The 13,723-nt window shown below is 38.4% G+C and overlaps 1 protein-coding gene across 2 annotated transcripts in view; it reads right to left on the reverse strand.

Moving 5' to 3' along the window:
- Window positions 1-962: 962 nt before the first annotated feature.
- The window catches only part of oatx (organic anion transporter X), a 47,322-nt gene continuing 34,561 nt past the window's right edge, over window positions 963-13,723 (reverse strand). Inside the window, exons 8-10 of one of the 2 annotated variants that reach the window (XM_077224811.1) lie at window positions 12,766-12,874; window positions 2,083-2,289; window positions 963-1,969 (exon numbers count right to left, since the gene is read on the reverse strand). In XM_077224811.1, the coding sequence (XP_077080926.1) occupies window positions 1,825-1,969; window positions 2,083-2,289; window positions 12,766-12,874 (461 nt within the window). In that variant the 3' untranslated portion in view covers window positions 963-1,824. Of the gene's footprint in view, window positions 1,970-2,055; window positions 2,290-12,765; window positions 12,875-13,723 lie in introns of both variants that reach the window. The other variant, XM_077224812.1, reaches the window with a different exon arrangement.

The following is a 13,723-nucleotide window of genomic DNA, read 5'->3' on the forward strand; positions in this document are numbered from 1 at the left end:
TTATTTTAATTTCTAAATCATTATAATTAAATTAACTGTAAAATTTTGATTCTTAAAATAACTACCTGGTTTTAGTCCTTTAGTCTAAATCATTGTAACCCATTTGGAAGACAAACCTTATTTAAAGCCAATAATTTCATCCCTTAAAACTCTGATTACCTCAATTACATATTTATTTTTTTCCCTTTCTTCATGCCTTAAAATAGCCCCGCCTCCACTCACTCACTCAGCTCAGAGATCCACTCGTTGACGATCACACGTTGATCTGATTGGTAACAAGGTAGTTTGTGACGTCAGAAACACCAGCGATTTCAAACCGTGTTTTTAAGGCTGTCTTTGGTTCACTGCAGTTTTAAGGAGAAAATACTCAGCAATGGTGTTGACCTATGAATTTACACATAATTTGTGTTAAATCATATAAAAAACACCACATAGAAATATGAACAACATAAAAACCTTGATGTTCAACATCACCCATATCTGTTACACTGATAATAGTGTTTAAGATCGTAAAGAGAAGAAACAACATTGGCTATCACTTTGTCTCTTTCACCCATCACAGTTGCACTGATTCAAAGTAAAGACTGATTCAAGAATATTCATATTTCTTGTAAATCTATTAACAATATTTAGGCCTACTTAACAGAACACTGGAGATAAATGAGTTGTAATTTAAGGCTTAAGGAGAGAGAGAGAGAGAGAGAGAGAGAGATAGAGAGAGAGAGAGAGAGAGGAGAGAGAGGGAGAGAGAGAGAGAGAGAGACAGAGACAGAGAGAGAGAGAGAGAGAGAGAGAGAGAGACAGACAGAGAGAGAGAGATAGAGAGAGAGAGAGAGAGAGAGAGAGCTTTCCATACATACATAATAAAAACTTAATTTTGTTGTAAAAAAAAAACATGGAAATAATTTGTTGTTTTTATCCCATTGTTTACTATTTATTTGCTTGGTCAGTGTTGTTGTGGGTTTTAGTTATTTTGCAGCTGAGGGCTGTAAGAACTTTTGAAATAACTGAAATCATTTGGCGTAGTGATATATGGAACTGTAATGCGGTCAAGACCTGCCTGGAACTACTTTAAATAATTGCACATCTTAGAATGTTCGTCAACCAATCAGATTCAAGCATTCAACAGCCTCATAGTATAATACTAGTTAATGTATTATGAATGAGCATAAATTAATAAAAACAATCTATAAATTAGCACTAACCCACAGTATTAAATGCTGTAAAAAAGTGTTGCTCAATTTTAGTTCATAATAATGTATTAGCTAATGAACTGAGCTTTATTGTAAACCAACATTTAGTTATTACAATAAAAGCAGAATCATTCTGCATCATAGGTTTCACATAATTAAATGACTGCAGATCCTTCCTCACATTTTAAACAATCATCCAGAAGGTATTACTGAGCATAATTGCTTTACTGTATAATAACATAAGACTTCTCACTTAGCTTTAAAAATCTGAACAAAATCAATCCCTGCAATTATGCATTAACTTCAACTTCCCATGATTTTTCATCAATGTCATGAAAGGGAAAAAGAAAGAAAACAATTAAAGATTATCAGGTGAACACTGACTTAAATTTCAGTCTGTTTCTCACGCAATATACTGCTAGAATTGCATAAATTACCTATGCATTTTTGGAGAATAACAATGAGTGCATTATGTAATGTATACATCACTTTAAAGCAATCAGCGGCTTGCAATCAGAAATCCATTGTCATTTTCCTTTAAGAAAAAAAAAAGCTGTAGTCCAGTTTTATTGGCCTAGATTGAGACAGTCAACATCAACAGTCTCTGAATGTTTGTCTCCGTGTGTAATAACTATTCCTTTATTTGAACTGGATTCTCTGACAGTGGATGGAGGTGAGACTTGTTCTCTTCATATTTTCCTCCATCTTGTTTGATGTCCTGCAAGGCCAGAGATTCACTCTGTGTCTGTTCCTGAAAACTTCGCTTTTTCTTCTCCCTGTATGAGTGAAATGTACAGCACAGTGTTATACGAAGTCATGAAACCGATACTTTAGTAATCACGTGATCTGGTTTATTATCGAGACTGATCATGTGACCAGCTGACATTACCATTTCTCCTCTACATCCTCGATGGTATCAGGCAGAGGAATGTTGAGGGTTTCTGGAAGCAAAAAGGCTATTAAACCAGCAATTACAGCGGATCCCCCGTATATAATGCTAGGCAGAGCCGGCACAATCTCATCCAAGATCAGGACTGCAGGAGCGGCCATGGATCCTATTCTGGACATAGTGGAGACAAAGCCCATGCCAGTCTGCCTGTGGAACAAACATGCATGAGCTTGGGTGGTTGGTCACTCAACTTACACCAAGTGCAAATAGTCCTCCTTGTTGGTAGAACTATTTACACTAACTCCACCCAGCAATGTCTGCTTGGGCTAGACAAAAGTACAAAAAAAGCCTGTAATTTATCAGTGGCAGTGGTGTATGGAAGCCTGGATGCCAGCCCGAACCCCGCCCACAAAATTTTTAGGTCGGGAAGTTTGGTCTGGACTCGATCCGTTGAGGAGCAAAAATTGTTCGGACCAATCAAATTGTCAGGACGGGCTTTATACGATGATGGACAGATGAGAAACTATAGACATAATATCTATGTGAGCAGAGCAACGGTAACGTAACCATCCACGTCATCAGAGCGCTTGGGTTGAATCAAAGCCCGTAAACGGAGAGCCTGGCCACTCCCTATTAAGCCCTATTGTACCGAATTTTGGTTGTAGTTCCACCAGAGTTCCACTGGGGGCGATCGCCCATGAGTGCAAAATGAATGGGAGTCTATGGAGCTAGACGGCTAAATTTGTCTCTTTCACCCGATTGCCGTTGAGAAATCTCAGATTTGATTGTAGGTTTTCCAAGTTCAACATGGGTTATAGGTCGAACGTTGAATGAACGAGTACTTATGTCCTTTCGATTTCTTACAGGTTGAGTTGTTGTTGTCCATTACACGCTAGCATTCGGCTAATGAACGCTGATTGGTCAGTGAAGGACTGATCACGACCAGAGATACCGCTTGATGGCATCGTGGCATCCGAAGCGGGACCAGAATGTGTGTGTATTTTCGCCGTGGTCTTTTAAAACAACAAAACAAAAACTCTTCTAGCGCGTGTATTTACCTGTGTCAGCAGAGTTGTCGATGAAAAGAAAGTGCAGAGCGCGAAAGAACCAAAGTGACTGAAGGATTGCCGTAAAGCAGTATCTGACTTTTAAAAGACTTTTTAAAACAAATGACTGACTCTAAAAAATCTAACACCCAGCAATGAGTAATTTCTTTCCATCTCCTTTCGAATACAACATTCAAATTACTAGCCAAAAAATTATATCCTGAGAAAAGTGGATTTTTAGGGGTATATCTCCATTGACCTCCATTCATTCTGCACTCGTCCTGTGAGCGCCCTCATATGGAGCCAGAGTGGAACTGCAACCAGTTCAGAACCCGGAAGTTTACTGAGAGTGACAGTTCTCCCCATATTAGACATTCTCTGGTTGAATTCATGGCTGCCGCTGGAGAATTGAGTTGTATATTCCGCTATCGCGTGTGTTATAGAAGATATAGACAGCGCATTAATTTTAGAAGAGGAACAGAGAACCGCGATCAAGGCATTTGTCGATGGGAAAGAGGTTTCTTGGCCGTCCTGCCATCCCTATGGGATTCGGAAAAAGTTTAATCTATCAACTTTAATCTATCGCTCAACATACGTCACTTACTCCGTTGCTCTGATTGGTTCTAGGTCTATCCGATTGAGTGCAGAGGCCTTTTATTTCCTAGTTCGGTTGACACACACCCCATTAATCACAGCCCAATGGAGCAGTTTCAGACTCACATTCTGACTAGAATCTGAGTATGACGACGTCAGGCTAGGTGTATGGAAGCATATGAGTAGCAATATTCAATTTGACATTTAAGATGCAAAATGACACTGCAATATGTGAAATGTCAATGCATTTCTGTATTTGAATTTACATTTTCCATTACATTCGTGCAATGTAATCAATGTAAATCAATTATATAATTTGAAAAATCAATTATATCATTTACATTTGCCATTTCATACACTAGTTTTAGCATGTAAATTAAATAGTACATACTTTAATGCTTTGTAAGTTGCAAAATTAAAATTAAAATGTTTTACAGAAATGATTAGATATTTTAACATGTTCAAGCAAAAACTGTAGCAAAATGATCATTTCAATGTTATTTTTCTTAATTGCATTTACACTCACAGTTAGGACACTTGCGATTGCATTTTCATTAAATGTCCCGCAATGAATGTAGCAAAATTCAAAGTGCAAATTGAAAATGCATTCTGAGCCGAAACATTGCATTATCATATTGCATATTACATTTCAAATTGACCATTTTTTACCCATATGCTTCCATAGTGGCGTAGGGATTAAGGAACGTAGAAGATACTTCTGACACGAGTTTGAACCAGAATTCAAATCTGCCTTTTGCCGAACTCGTTCTGTGTCCTTTTCCCATCGCATATCAGATTGGAAATGCATTTCTTTTCAATAAATATGAAGAAAATATGTGAAAAGTGGAATTAAATTGCCTACCGGTTATTTGACAATAAAGTGTTTATCGGGTAGGGTAAGGTGTAGGGAGGGCTTTATTGTCCTAATAAGGTGGCATTTATTTAATCAATATAATAATTTACACTCAATATGTTATTATTGCATACCGTTTTATAATGTACTAAAATACTGAGGTGCATTTAACTATTTACACTTGTTGCAAAGAAAATGCTGCTATTTTACATAGTGTAAATAGAATATATCCCTATTTGCACTTAGTGTTAATAGCATCTATCGCTAAGAAAATATGCTATATTCACTTTGTCAGTAAATGCACTGAGAGGGTATTAAGTAAATCCAGACAAACAGTTTATTGTGGGCACACAGCAGACACAGTAAACGGGTGAATAGCAGCGAACAGTCGACGATAGGGAATGATATGATGAATAATGACTGATATGCTGATAATGATGCTGGCTGACAGGACACACACCTCAGGGTGTTTATACGACACCAATGTGATAAAGGAAATGATTTTTGTTTGTACAGATGACAATGTTATCAAAACATAACTAATAACGCTGTATTATTCATGCCAGACAAGTAGTTGGCGATGTCACTTTGTAAAGAAAGACACATGCGCACATACGCATTCTTTTACTACAGTAAACCCGAGCCGAACGCACATATGCCTATAGACACAAATTACTTCATTTATATTTTTTTGTCCAATTTTCATTCTAATGATGTTGATCTTGATAATACTGCATAATTACTTTGTCTTTCAAAGCCAGAAACATTCACTGTAATCTAAAGTTTAGAATGTTCTCCTCTGATATAAAGTCCCGTTTTCCTTCCTTTAAGAAAATGTCAAAACCTTTGAACAGAAAGGCTTCGAAAACATGCATCATCCTTGAGTCTGTTGTAAGGAACCTTTCATTTTTTATGATGACAATGTTAAATTGTGTTAATTGGTGTAATTCTTATATCCACTTGTGATGATGTCTGTATGCCCCCCTCATTTCTTACTGTTAATATCTGTATCCTTTCATCAAAAAAAAAAAAAAAATAGCCTCTGGACTAAACATGCAAGAGGTGCAGACATGACGTCACGTTGTTGTAGCCAACCAGTAGTTCCCATCACACTGGTTCCCTCGACAAAAACACAATAGGATTATCGCTAAAAACAAGCTTTGTGATGATACTTGCAAGTTTCGTCTATCAAGATAATGATCACAGATGAACACAACTTTTATCAAATCTGAAGCCTAAATGCAGTCGCCAGGAGTTAAAAAGCTAAAGGTAGGGTATAAACGAACTAAACCATGTTCCCACAAATTCAACATCACCATCACTAAGCTTCTGACAACTCTTTCAGTTTTTATCTAAAAACATTTTTGCAGAATGTGTAACAGCTCTAACTGTTGGTCAGCTTTTGATGATATATTATTTATATATAACTGCTTCCCCTATTTAGGCTTAAAGGTGCCATGTGTAAGAATTGAGGTAAAAATATCCAAAAAATGAGCTACACGCATCAAAAGAATGAGAAGAAATAAGGGCGATGATGTAATTAAAAAAATGACAAGTTATAGTGCAGCAGAGATATCAACCTGAATTAGCATGCTAAATTACTAGCCACGGCCCGACAGATGTCATAATACCAGTTTCGGCCATGGGAGGCGGTATGCGGGCAACACCAGCCAAACTGCAATACACAAATAACTCACACGGCTTGTGGGCGTACTTGAACCTGATGTGTTGGCTCTAGGGTCGTTGTGAAGGTAGGGGCGGAGCATAGAGACTATTTTAGACTGTTTGTTACTCTAGAGTAGACCAACTCACTTTCTGGAGGTAGACTGCCCCCATTGGGTATGGAATGTGGAGTATGAATTGATTTTTTGGCGGACATTACACAAGGCACCTCTAAGTTATATATCAGAGTAAGGACGGAAAGGCTTAATACTATCTTAGGTGTCATTAAAAGCTGAACGTTAATCTCTTTGGTTAACCCAACAATGTACATGAAGGAAAATACATTTTGTACATGCAAAAAAATTTGCACGTATATTATATTCAACAACACAATCACCACCAGCAATTACATTACACCCAAAATACGAAATTAAATTATCAAAATAATCAGGAAATGTTTAGTGGTTGGGTGATGTGGACCAGAAAAGAGAATGGTAAAACTTGCCGACGATGTTTGGTAATGGTTGAAATTGGAGAAACATGGCGGCACCAGGTGTGACAGGTGTAGCTGCAACGCTCTTCACATATGTGCTGCTCACAAGTATCTTTAGCTATACCGACACTACTATTTTAACGGTAATACAAAGCTACCCTCTGTGACCGATCTACTGACAAACCAAGCAAAAAAACATTTGGGAGACACGTCTTGGCCGCCAACTTTATTCAATCGCACCTTTCCAACCGAACAACAAAACGCTCCAAATTAAAACCAAATGGATTATTTGGGGGGCACCTCAATATATGAAGCCTTGTATCTAAATCTGGTCAAATTCAGTATATTTTAACAAAATCAAATCTATATTATCTTTGCATGTCTGAAACCTGGTTTCACGCTAATTAAACACCAGCTGCAATCATGTTACCAGGCTATCAAATCTATAGACGTGACTGAGTGAAAGCTAAAGGAGTTATGGTGTATATAAAGAACAGCATTCAGTGTGAATGTATTGGGCTAAAAATTATTTTATCACCACAAATGTGTTTTAGCCTCATTGTAATTTACCACCCACCCAGCTCAAATACGGATTTCTATGAAAAGTTACAAAATATGCTGACAAATTGCAATTTTGATAATAATAATGGGGGATTTCAATGTAAATTGGGAAGATAGATCAGCCAGATAAAAGCTCAAACAAATAACAGATTGCTTTGACCTCACACATGTAACTAAAGGCCCAACGAGAGTAACACAGTCCTCCAAAACCCAGATTGACTTCATATTAAGCAACAGACCAGAAAGAATCACAAAATACCTCAACATGATCATAGGACTATCGGACTACAATTTAATACTTGTGGCAAGAAAATTATCAAAAAAGAGATTTGGTGTCTCTACTGTTAAAGAGCAGGAATCATTTAGAATACATAAAGACCAAGAACATTTCAAAAACACAGTGAATAATTCTAATTGTATTTCTTTGTTAACTGGAAAAGATGTATATGAGGGAAGCAGGACACTTTCAAGTAAACTACAGTGTATTATTAAAGTAATCACTTGTTGGCTTACACACAGGAAAAAAAAGAAGTAGCCTTCCATGGATTAATGCAAACATGCTGAAAAAAATGAAAGAGCGTGACCTTACTCTAAAAAGGGCTATTAAAACAAATCTGTCTCATGATAAACATAATTTTGCCATGCTAAGAACACAGTAACAGCCATGTTGAGAAAGTCTAGGGCCAACTTTGTTTCTGACCATAGTCAGCGAGGCAAAGGGTAAAAAAAAACTTAATGGGGCAAGAAAATAAACAAAACCGGTTGAACTAACGGTGGATGAAACCCATTTTAGAAACCCAGCTGAAGTAGCTGCGACATTTAATCAGTATTTTGTTGATTCGGTTACAGCCATTGCCCAGAGCTTCCCACCTGTAAATGTTGAGGTGTGTAAAACCCCATCAACAGAACCTAGTCTTGTTTTTACAATGCTCAAAAATGTCAGTTTAGCACTAGTTAGTCCCATCAAAAAAATTATTAATCAATCCATGTCAAGCAGAGTTTCCAAACACATGGAAAACAGCCACTGTATCCCCTATTTTGAAATCAGGAAACCCACAATCAGTTGCTAAATACAGACCTATAAGTATTTTACCTGAAATGTCTAAGGTCCTTGAGAAAAGGATATCTAATCACATCAAAGACCACTTAAACAATAGCTCTTCATCTTCACACACTACAATTTGGATTTCGGCCTAACCATTAACCAGTCAGCTAATTGCCATTTCATTGATAAAATAAAAAAGTTAAATTGAATCTAGCTAATTTCTGATTTATTAGAAATTCAATGTCTTTTCAAGCTGCCAAAACTTTCATGCACTCAATGATTGCATCTCATTTTACCTACTGTTTAACGAGCTGGTCCCAGTCTAACTCCACCTCTCTGAAACCCCTACAGTCTTTAGGCTATACAAACAGACACTTGAAGAGTACTCGATAAGAAACCAAAGCATTTTCATCACTGCGCCATTTTATTAAAATACAATATTCTAAGTTGGGAAAATCTAATTAAGTTCACAAAATCTTACACAGGACGGCCCCACCACCCCCTAGTGATTTTGTCAATCTCAGAACAACCGCACATAGAAACACTAGAGGAATGTCCAGAGGTGACTGTATTATTCCACTTAGAAGTGCTTTTAGTCAGTCCGCCTTCTCTGTGAGGGCTTCTCAGGAATCAAACACCATTCCAGTAACAATCAGAGACATCAACACATATAGCCACTTTCGTTCTCATCTAAAACATGGTCTCATTAGTAATCAGACCTGTCAGCACTGAAGCCCTGCTGCTGCCATCTTGTGTTTCAGTTGTGAATCTATGTCTTTTTCGGTATTTTGATGTAAACTGTAATGGGACGTTTTTATGACCTTGTTAATAATGTTAACGCTTATCATCTTAATCTGCATCTAAATGTTTTAACCTACTTTACTGACAGTGCATTCTACTTAGATTGCTGCTTTTACACCTTTACAACATGCTTTGTTGTTGTTGCCTGTGCATATAACTATGCTGTTTTTCAGAACAAATTTTACTGAGTTTTAACACTTTCATATCGTTCCTCTGCTGCAGCTACTCTGTAGTGGACAAACACAGCTGTACTACTACAATTGTATTTTTATAGTTGTCCATTGTTTATAAGGGTTTAAGCTTTCCCTACTGTGCCACTGTACAACTCAACTGGCCAACAGGACTACAGATGAAAACTAGCCCTTGGCTAATTCTGGCATGTTACAGGTGTACTGTTGGTAATATTCACTGTCCTGTCCTCAAAACTAAGCAATGGGCTCAGATTGGTTAGCTGGCGCAGTGTGTTGTGATTCGCAAACCGTCTAGTGCACGTTTTCCGGAAACGTCACGCCTCTTACCTTTACGGGTACTTTGTGCTTTGGTGTATTATAAACAATGGCGTCAATAAAACCAATCGGACCCGGGGAAAAGTTAGTGAAGATGATCGAGCAGAACCTGTTCAAGAACGGCTGTTAAACGACGTTTCAGAAAGGTTTGTTTTTTGTTGTTCTCTCATTACTTTTTCGTTCTAACAAATTATACTACAGTCCTCAAAGGGATTTTTTTGAGTCAAGACTGCGGATCTATAGTGATCGTTACTGAGAACCATGTTTAGCATTCCTGTGGATAAACAAGCATGTAGATAAACATAAAAGCTCTAATCAAAGAATAATATACACTAATTCCAAGTTCGCTGTTGAGATAAAAAAAAAAGTTTGTAACGTTAGGTGTTTGTCGGATAACGTTAAGTATGAATGAGCATTTAACAAACCAGCAGAGCCAAACAGCGTTGTCGTTTGTTTACTTCCTTGCTACAACGTACAATTAACAATACGAACTATTACAGGAAAACACATCGACGAAAAATAAATCATACTTACAGGTTGTGGCCCGTAAACAAAAGCTTCTGTTTTTAAAGTTGGAACGGATCCATCTTTCAGAACAAGCCGTTGTGCGAATCCTGCATTGAACTCGCGAAGATTGTGGAAGATTGAGAGAGCTTGAGTGCAGCACAGAGAGCAAGATTTGGGTAATAATTATGAGGGACCGAGTTAAAAATAAATTTTAACCATTGATCCCTAACTCCCTCGTCCCTAGGAAGGCTGAACAAAGTGGACCTGCAATCCAGATGAAAATAACAGCAGCGTTTCGACGGCATTGCGACAACTCCTCTCCAAAACAGCAATATAAAATGGCCTCGCCCCCGCTTATTAAGTATTCTCGGAAGAGGGGTTTATGTAAATAATGGGATTTGCTGACGTCAGTATATCCCATGGAATGTCATGTAGTCCAAAACCGGCTGTTTGCTGTAGTCCTTAGAAATTGAATTTTTTAAAAGCAAATATCTCCCTTTGCTTTGAACTTTGAGCGCTGTAACTTTGCAGATGTTGTTTATGCTCAAACAGCAACATTACACACTAACTAAAGTTAGAAAACCCCTTTAAATGGGGTCGTGTAAACGGACCCTCAGTGAAGCTGCCCTGGAGCAGGTAAGTATCACAGGTAATAATCCACAAACATGAGGAAAATACAAAAGGATATCAATCGTGGTCGCAGAACAGGAATCGAGGAATTGAGAGATCATAGAGAGTCTTTCCTAGTTCAAGGCCAGACAGTGAGTGAACTGGTGTGTGTGCTTTTAAGCGGTGCTGACGAGGAGAGTGATTGGTGACAGGTGTGTGTGGTTAGTACTCCGGTGAGAGGGATTGCTGAGTGGTGGAGGTAAGAGAGCCTGGCAAATACGTGACTGGGGACTTGTGATTTTTGTATAATTTTTTTGTCCATATCTTGCTTTCTCTCATTCAGCTCAGTTGTACCTGAGCAGTGTTTATGTTCTCCTTTTAGTACCACTATACAATAATAAAGTTCTATTCATTACATAAGTTAATGTATATTGAAGTGTATGCACAATTCTTAATTTATTTATTCATTGGAGTGTTGTTAGGCCTCCTCTCGCTCTAGAAAGTCCTCCTGCTGAAGCCTCCGACCCCAGAGCTCTGCCTGGATAGCAGTATTGGGTTGTCAGGATCTTTTGTGAGCCTCCTTTATTGGCAGACCTTAGCGTAGAGCGTAGTTTGGCTTCCTCACGCTATAGAGGGTCGTTATGCTGAAGCCTGTGGAGGTGGTGGACGGAGTTGTAGGATCTTTTTTAAACCTCCCTGGTAAATGTCTTGAAGGTGAGTGTTGCTAGGCTTCCTCTCGCTTTAAAGAGTCATCCAGCTGAGGCCTCTGCCCCCAGAGCTTTGCTTGGGGTGCGTTTCCCAAAAGCATCGTTAGCCATATGGTCGCAGGCTCCGTCATTATCAGCATAGTTCAACGAGTCAGTGCTTCTCGAAACCATAATTCTAATGAACATTCGCAAACAGCATCGCAAAGTGTGTTTGAGCGACAGATCTCCACCTGTGGTTAGAAGCAGAGTTTCTTGTTTGCATGACATGTGGACTCAATAAATCCTGATCTTGAGCAAAATAAGCAAGCTGACATTCAATACAATCTATATCTTTTATTTAGGATACATACAAATGTCATTCACGTCTTTTAGTTTGTCAAGAGATTTAAAGCACCGTTTTTGAAGAGTGCGTATGTGTGAACGTGCTCTACTACGTAAGAATGAGCCTATGATTGAATCTGTAAATAAAGCTAAATAACTGAGAAAAATGAGCAATAGTCCTCAGATGCCATGTCTGTAATTTATAGCAAAACATCTAGCATTAAATGATCTCAAAGAGATTCATTAAAAGTAGTTATTACTCCACCACCTGTGTGAAATAATTAACCAGCGTGGTTGAACGACCAGTTTGCGACAATACGGTTTCAGGAAACAGTCGTACTATGGTAGTATAGCAGCGAGTTATGTTGTTGTACGGAAAACGCACCCCTGGATAGCAGTATTGAGTTGTCAGGCTCTTTTTTGAGCCTCATTGGTAAGCAGTCTTTAGCGTTGTTCCCCAAAGTGTCAAAGTTTTCTCATTTAAAAGGGACTGTTTCAGTTACAAATGTAACCCTGGTTCCTTGAGAAGGGGAACGAGACACTGAGTCTTGTTGCCATGTTTCGGGTATGCCTGCCCATGTCTCCTTCAGACGAAAGAAGTTGTTGACGTGTACAACAGGCACCCCTCTTATACTCTGGTCACACCGGTAGTGACGGCATAGACTGTCACCAGCCAATATTGTTGTCACGTTTAGACACATGCTTCTCGGGGAAACAAGGTAATATTTGTAACCGAAAAGATTTTACTATACTGTGGCACTTATATTTAGGACTATGTTTCTGTACAGTCCAATTTACAGTGATGGTATAAGATAACAATACCATGATACTGAATGAATATATTCATATACAATGGTATTATGGTGTAAGATTTCATGGTACTATATTGTACATAGTTTCATAATAGCTTAATGGTTTAAATAAAACTAAAACATTTGGATGCTTCAGACAGATTCTATAGTTTATGTTTATTCTGACCTGATGACAGTAGGGTAAAGCTCTCCAGTAAATAGGTAGACACAAGTAAAGGACGATGACGTGAAGCCCTTCCCAAGAACGGCAAGCGCTGTCCTTGTGAACTGCATTTCTGCAATGAGAAACAGCTTCATTAGCAGTCAGCAGAATTATTAAGATTAGACACACCTGTGTGTGATATTGTAGCTTGTGTTGTCATTTGCATGGATTCAGCATAGATTTTTGGGGCCATTTTTGCGCCATTGCCTGATCAGCTTAATATTTTTAGTGAATCGGGTGCTAAAGCAGAACAGACAACATATGTACTGTACATTCAAAGGTACTCAACAACCAGTTACACCTCTGATAAATTTCAGTACTAAATAGTATAAGGCTGAATTTGTCTTTTGCCCTGATTAGCCACAACATTAAAAGCACCTGCTTAATACGTGCTTCCATAACAGCTCTGATGTGTCGAGGCATGGACTCTACAAGACCTCTGAAGGCGCTTTGTGGTCTCTGGCACCAAGACATTAGCAGCAGATCCTTTAACTCTTGCAAGTTGTGAAGTGAGCCCTTTATGGATCAGATTTGTTAGTCCAGCACATCCCATAGATCCTCAATCAGATTGAGATCTGGGGAATTTGGAGGCAAAGGCAACACCTTTAATTCTTTGTCATGTTCCTCAATCCATTCCTAAACACTTTTTGCCGAGTTAGCAGCAGAATGGAAACTACACTTAACACACTTATGTTTTTAAAACTACAACAAACTACACTCTGGCATGAAAACCGTGCCTCGCATGGTCCCTGTAAAAGAAAAGAAAACAAGAAAAAAAGTAAAAAGTGTGGCAGGGTGCATTAGTCTGCTGAAAGAGGCTCTGCCATCAGGGAACACCATTGCAATGAAGGAAATGTATGTGTCAAAGTAACATCCACTTGAATGTCAGGACCCAAGGATTCCCAGCTGAACAGCATAACAC

Source organism: Siphateles boraxobius, unplaced genomic scaffold (assembly GCF_051911475.1).
Source record: "Siphateles boraxobius isolate OS27281-9 unplaced genomic scaffold, OSU_SipBor_1 92, whole genome shotgun sequence".
NCBI classification, from domain to species: domain Eukaryota; kingdom Metazoa; phylum Chordata; class Actinopteri; order Cypriniformes; family Leuciscidae; genus Siphateles; species Siphateles boraxobius.